A 7,500-nucleotide genomic window follows, 5' to 3' on the forward strand; every position below is an offset into this window, starting at 1 on the left:
CTTTTTCTGGGCTGAGATTCGACGACGTCAGTCTGTAAAGACGCCTGTGGCAGCTGCTTTCAGTCCATAGTTGATCTCACCCACGCAACCCAAGCGTGCATGTGTAAGGAGGACAGACTTCAACACAGTGTGTCTCCCTCGTACTCTTCACAAACACTGTGTAGGTTCTCTTTAATGTTTCATTTGTAGATGAACTTACAAAGGCCATGATCTCCCTCATTCAACTGAACATGATGCTCGACCAACTGAGCCACAAGTTTCTAAGATTTTTAGTGGCGAGCTTCCCATTGGGTGAGGAGGTGTCTATCTAGGGGCATGTTTCCCAAGAGATCGCCTTCTTATCTCTTATAATTTAAGCCTTTTCAACAGAGGGTAACTGATATCAATACAATGGTGAAAACTGGCCTGAATCTGTATACTAGTCTTAGAATTTGAAAACCAGGGATTTTGAACTTGCATTTATTAAAACATTCTCTAGTGTTTTCCGGTTGCTTTAATTTTCAAGTGCTACTTAAACAAACTTCAATTGCAGTATATGACGTTAAAGAATATGCTTTTTCAGATGTGACTAGAGAGAAGAAGGGCTCATTGCTCCAAATGGGGAAGATTCCAGGAATCGCTGTCATCGGTAATTACATGTTACATAAGTTCCATTTTGCGGACTGTAAATAACATAGATGCTCTCATATTTTGAGGTGGGGGGGGGGGGGGGAGGGGGTGAGAAGACTTTAAAGGCAATTGCATTTTTCACCATTACCATGACCCAGTATTTAATTTAATTTAATCAAGAGCATTTCTGATACATGAGGTTGATATGAGCTTGAGACTAAAAACAAAGTGATTATTATTAGAGCTAGCCACGACTACGAGGAAAAAATAAATCAGAGTTTATCATTTTTTTAAATCAAAGGAGAATAAAGAAGGAACGATTCTGTAACTTAAAACTAAATTGAAAAGCTAAACCACACGCAACTGCTGCCGGGTTTACACTTGCCCGTTCATAATTTTTATTTATCACGCTCTTGTGGCTTTATACGTGTCACTGCCAAGAATTTCTTTAATGCGAGGAATATCACTTATTTGTCCTTCTCTTTCGTCTTTAGGATTTAGTGTTCTTGTATCGGGAATTGTGCTGGGGTTTCTGGATCCAACATTTGCACCTTACATGAAGAAAGTAAGAAATTTCGTCGCCCAATTCCCCCCCCCCCCCTAAAATGATGTGTTCACGGCCTCAAAGTTTCATTCCTCTATCGCTTTTATGCAGCCCATGCCCATTTTCAATTTACGCATTAAGCATTTAAAGATACTTTGCCGGTCGATGACTTTGCCGTTCCACCCAGTGTATGACTGTGTTCCCATGGAAAAGGGGGCTGCAACTGCAAAAGCTACGAATCAAACTATGTAAAGCTGCCATTAACGGGAGCAGAGCTCTCTATGTAATTTTGGGTGTGTGACTGACCGTGATTCCCAGTCCTCTTGAAAGAAAAATCGTAGTGTTCCGTTCAGCAAAAGATTCTCAGCAGGTTTTTCAACAATCGGCAGTTTAATGAAATTATCTAAAAACTTGTCGGCAGAGTACTGTGACCTCTTTAGAAATTTCCTCCAGATGTGTGAAAGACACATAGGATAAACCACAAAATTCTGCTATCAATTGAACATAGTTTTGTTTGAAAACTACATATTGAAGTTGTTTTTTTCTTGATGTTCGTTCGTTCGTTTTTATTTATTTTTTATTTGTCTTATGTTACAGTTTGGCTTGGGTCCCAGCAAAGTTGGCTTAATATTCCTTCTCTGTGCCTTCTGTTATGCAATTTCTGCTCCAGCGGTTGGGTGGATATGCGATAAGACGGTAAGTGATGGATACTTCCGTACATTTGAGTCGTTTTTCTACAAGCTTTTTTGAACAAGTCAGTACTCGGTAAGCCAAAATGACGAGTGTATGTAACTGGAACTATCCAAATCTGGGAATGTAAAACTACAACATTTGTTTGGAAGTTTGATCAAAGTACGGATATCATAAAAAACACTAAATCCTTTACTAACTTTTCTTTACTAACCGACGAAATCCTTAGGCCTAAACATCGTTTGAGGGCCTAACTGGGCCTAAAATTAGCCTGAAGGGGGTATTTTTTAAAGAAACTGTGGTGCTGCGTCGGTGGGGAAGTAGTATACAAAAATTTGGTTTTATCAACGGAGTTGATAATGTAAATTGGCCACCTGTACGTACAGACATTCTAAAAGCTGACGTTTCGAGCGTTAGCCCTTCGGATTCGCTCTAAAATTAGCCTTCCGAGGTTTGCATTTTCACACGTAATGTGCATTTTACCACCCTGCGAGCAGAGCCTCCTTTTGTCTTAATCTCTACTGAGGAGTAGAAAAGGAGGCTCTGCCTGAATCGCGTCAACTCTTTGAAGCCGCCGCAGCCCGAACTTCTGGACTAGTCCCTTGAGCCCGCTGCACCGTGAAAAACGAAGAAGGCGGCGAGAACTGGCGCATTAGTCTTGGGTTCGAGACTGTAACCTGGCAACATGCAGCGCATACTCAGTCAAGACCTTACTCGATTCATGCAGAGTCTTTCTCTAGAACGCCAAAATCGAGCAAGCAAAAGAAAGGCTCTGCTAGCAGGGTTGCATTTTTACCCCCCTGAACTGCATTTTTTACATCGGCCAATTACAAGCGTTGTTTTCCTTTGCGGGGTCGGAAACTTAACACTACCATTCGCTTCGAGAGAGTACTAGAATAAAGTTTAAAAAGTTCATCAAAGAGCTTTCCAAACTCCCTGGTTTATTTTAATCCCGGTTTAAGACTATGTGGTTTACTAGAATGATCCATCCTTTCCAAAAAACACCATGCATTTAACTTTACAAGTAAGGGCCAAGCGTCTAATTAACGAGTTGCGAAAATTAGCATTTGAATTTTCGTTTTAGTGGTATAAGGAAATTTTGAGTTCTGGTACTCACGGCGTGCAGTCATGTGTCCGCATTTGAACGCCTCATTGAATTAACTTGATAGGGTTTTTTTATATAGTGGTTCCGAAATGGCTTATCGATAAAGTGGCACAAACATTTTAAAACTTAAAGTTGATTTCCTCGTATTTCAGGGTAAAACTCGGCTGGTTATGTTGTTTGGTGCATTTTGTGTTCTTGTTGGCATTCTTATTCTTGCTCCTGCACCATTTCTTACATTTCTTCCACAAAGGTTAGTGTTTATTTCGTTTTATTCCCAGCACGATCTTTGTGTACATAAAACACTCAGGGGCAAGTATGCATGACGCAAATACCGGTATAAATGGATTTTCACAGGTTCATTATTTGAATTTTTTTCAATTGTCTTATGAAAATAACCGGACCCAGAATTGGGCCCTGAGGAACGGCAAATTCCACTGTTGCCATATCTGACTTCCTGTCATCAATTTGCACGAGCTGTTAGTTAGATAGTCAATTATTCACAATAAAAAGTATTGTGAGAACCAGAGGCTGTGCGTCTTAGAGACGACCGACCTAAATTGGACGGCGGTATCAAAAGCCTTGCTATAATCTGCGCAGACCATCAGTGTTACCTCTCCTCTGCTTGATACCCGTATTAGAGCGTCGCGGATGCTTATTTCCCTTTCGTAAACGGTCGTTGCCATTTCTCAGAACGGTCGTTGCCATTTGAAATGGTCGATGCCATTTTTTGGCTCTGAATTACACTCATTAGGTCTAAGAACTCAAAAGGTTGCGGTTACTGGGAGTTGTGTCTCGCTGGTCATACGAGTTAGGGTTCGGGTTAGGGTTCTGTTTAGGGTGAGGGCTAAGAACCCGAGTTTGAGTCTTGAAATTTGTGGACTCTTTTTTTCCTCCAGTTTTTCTTTTATAAGTGTTTTTTTTTCCTTTTTTGTATTAATTTTTGTTAACGTTTTTTCTTAGTTTCTTTCTTTTAATTTTCTTTGAAGTGAAGTGTGTAGTCGACCGTTATAAATGGCATCGACCGTTTCAAATGGCAACGACCGTTTACGAAAGGGAAATTTTCGGACTCTTTTTTTCCTCCAGTTTTTCTTTTATAAATGTTTTTTTTTTCCTTTTTTGTCTTAATTTTTGTTAATATTTTTTCTTAGTTTGTTTCTTTTCATTTTCTTTGAAGTGAAGTATGTAGTCGACCGTTATAAATGGCATCGACCGTTTCAAATGGCAACGACCGTTCTGAGAAATGGCAATGACCGTACGCGTTTCAAATGGCAACGACCATTTACGAAAGGGAAATTTGCGTCTCGGATCCCCAGTAAGATAGAAGTTGTTGAATGACCATTCCGGAATCCTGATACTGTAGGACCGAGTAACGCTTCCTCATTGATGTAAACAATGAGCTGGTTGAGCACCAAGCGCTCGAAAACTTTAGAAAGTCATAGCAGAGGAAAGTCAAAATAACTATTTTGTAGAGCGCGACTGCGACAAGAATTTCTGACAATAACGTGTGCAGAGTAGTGAAAGTATTCGACTAACAGAGTTCACGAGTGACGACGATTAAAAATTGGACTCGTAACGTCAAAGGTATTATAATAAATGTCAATTGAAATGAAATAGAGGTACATGTCAATGAAAATAGACAAAGTTTCTTTAGCAGACTTTACCGAAACTTGACACATATGACATTAAACTCTAAGCATAGCATATACGTGAAATCGCAGTAAAAATCTCTTTTTGACAATCGTGTGGAAAGCCGAAAAGGCCATAAAATGCATCGGTTACTAAACCAACTCAACGCTGAAACAAAACGTGCCGTGGTTAATAACTTCGTTAACACCCAGTTAATGATAATATGGCCGAGCATCCCTCGTAAGGAAAGGAGGAAAGATAACGAGATGCGACATTCCCATTTGAAAGCAAAACTAACTGAAAGCTAACATTAGTTGGAAAGCTACACCTTTGTACTGTTTCACTTTGGTAAGTGCACACGTACTTGCTATGCCACTCCGCCTAAAACCTGATGTAGGTGAGAACTGAGTAAAGATGAAAAATGTGGTCCTTGTGCCGCGTGGAGTAGTTGACTCTGTAAGGCAACACTAAAACTGAACTTAATATGCTATTGAGACGTAGTGATTATAATCAAGAAAATGTGATGCAATTTGCCTAGGAATTCTCTGACGTCATTTCTCATCAGTTATCTTGTTTATGGACATTACAACAAAGGACGATAAAGAGCTGCAAAACCGCAGTGGACGTAGCATACTAATGAATTGAATCAACGCGTTCCGACAATAACTAGGAATGCAGTCAGAAATTAACGTTAGCACTGCACAGTAGACTTGAATTAAAGTATATTGCAGTTTATGAGAAACCTTACTTGAACTCGTCGTTATTCGCAATCAAGTTTCCATGTGAATTGGCCCGATAAAGCGTATCAAGGAAACCACATCTTAGCTAGTTTGATTAGTTTAACTGCTAGAGTGGTTTTTAATTGAGTGTCGAAAGTAATTCAGTAGCGAATTGCTTTGGTTTACGATTAGTTCACTCAGTGATTGGTTCAAAGTTCTCGCGCCACTTTTTTAACCAATCAGAAGCGAAACCAAAACCAATCGTGGCTCGCGCGTGCACATTTTCCCGCGCTTTGTGTCGGCAACTGGATTGTCTCCGTCCTTCTTGATTGGACAAAGTAATTACTTTGGTTTTGGTTTTACGACACTCAATTGAAAATCGCTCTATGCAACCAATCTCATGGGCGCGACACTGCATAATACTTCCGCATTGTTCGCTCTACCAGTAAAATCCGTTTCGTACACAAACGAGTTTATCTTCTACACACGTACTGTAGGTTTTGGGTTTGCGATCTATCAAAATCGCACATAGATTATGTCAGTTATATAAAACGATTTTTAGGTCAGCCCAGTTAATTTTTTCAGTCATTCTTGATACTAGTCTTGCCGGGTCAGGTAATAGTACCTATGGGTTGAAGCAGCTGAAACAGTTCGAGCGCTTTCTTTCAGTTGACGGATCGTAAGTCATACGGTGAACTGAGATTTCTAGGCGGCACGGAGTTTTCAAAATAATCTCGAAAACCACAGCAAGGAATTTTCAATAATACAGTAGGTTACATTGCATTACCAGTGTGTCTATTATTTTTTTAGCGATCGTTTGAATGCACCAACCTTCAATGCGGTCCTCGGAAAAGGACATCGAGAAAGCAGTCCAACCTAAGCGTTTCTTACAGACCGCTAGGTTCATTGAATCTCATTAGAGAATTGTCTCAGATAGTAAAACAATACATTGCACCGGTGTAGAGGTAGTATGAGGAAGGAATGTCAAAACGGCGGGTCGTGTTACAGTGAGCAGTCAACAGTTCTCGGCCACATTTCTCGGCTATTTAAAGGAAGATATTAAGGTATATAAATTACGTTTAAAAAAAGACTATGCAAAAAACATAATAGCTCTTTCTTTTCTATTCATACAAGCGCTTTTTGGCTTTAAACGATCACCGGGTGTGTATTTTTCAACATATCTTACTCTAAAAACAGCAAAAGATCAAATCAGATGTTAGCTTATTATTTTACAATAGCCGAGAAATGTTGAAAACGCATTAAGCGTTTTCTTGTCCAGAAACGAACGCCAACTAAAGATCAACGAAAGCGTGTATTACACAATACGCCATATATTCTGGTAGCTACATCAAAAGCACAACCAGTAAATGTGTTTTTAGGAGTGAGAAATGTGAGTGAGAACCGTTGCCGTTGTCAACAACGGCTTGGTTCACGCAACAGACAATGCGGTTTTGTATGACACTGATGATGCGCAGCAAATTTGGCGAAGCAAAATCTAGAGAGACATGAATGTGGCTCTTTCCCTTGTACTATTCTATTGTCTACGCAATTTGTTGTCTTTAACTTGTGAGGAGTCGAACTCTGCTTAGCAAAATCAAATGATTCTGCAGCTCGAAAAGCGGCCGCTAACTGTGCGGAGTCTGGGAACGAGTCTCCTCCTAATTTTGTTCGCTGGTTTTAAGCTTCATAAAACAGACTTTACTACAATAAAACAGTTTTTAACGCAATGCTACAAATTTTTCACTATTTTGAGGACATGTATGATACGGTTTCCAGTTTTGTTCGATGAAACTCAGTTTCAGACAATCCGGGTCAAAACACTTCGGGACACTTGTCAAATTTTGGGCAAAAAGTAGAGAGTTAACTGTACATGCTTCCATCGTTATATGAGCAACGTGTGTTCTTCTTTCGCTGCCTTTTTCGCGCCCCCCTTGCCCCCAGACAATGTTGAAACATGCCAGCGGTCGATGAACGGAACTTGATTTGGAGACCGTGAAAAACCAACATTGTAATGGGGGGAGGGGGAAAAGCGCGAATTGTCCCAACAGTTTTCGCCAGGATTGTAGATACCATCTCAGAGGCATTGGGGTTAACCCACGTCCGCCCAAGTTCAGTTTTAATTGGGTGAAATCTCTTTTACGGACAAGGTAGCAAATGAAAATAGCTTTCAACCAAGTCTCCTCGTTCACTGTTGCCATTATATAAGG

General features: G+C 40.2%; 1 protein-coding gene across 1 annotated transcript in view; it reads left to right on the forward strand.

The window, feature by feature from the left end:
- The window catches only part of LOC138037666 (MFS-type transporter SLC18B1-like), a 29,062-nt gene that overhangs the window by 311 nt on the left and 21,251 nt on the right, over window positions 1-7,500 (forward strand). Inside the window, exons 2-6 of the mRNA XM_068883567.1 lie at window positions 190-291; window positions 533-628; window positions 1,104-1,174; window positions 1,751-1,849; window positions 3,101-3,198. Of these exons, the coding sequence (XP_068739668.1) occupies window positions 190-291; window positions 533-628; window positions 1,104-1,174; window positions 1,751-1,849; window positions 3,101-3,198 (466 nt within the window). The remainder of the gene's footprint in view (window positions 1-189; window positions 292-532; window positions 629-1,103; window positions 1,175-1,750; window positions 1,850-3,100; window positions 3,199-7,500) is intronic.

This window comes from Montipora capricornis, chromosome 2, assembly GCF_036669925.1.
Source record: "Montipora capricornis isolate CH-2021 chromosome 2, ASM3666992v2, whole genome shotgun sequence".
Lineage (NCBI taxonomy): Eukaryota > Metazoa > Cnidaria > Anthozoa > Scleractinia > Acroporidae > Montipora > Montipora capricornis.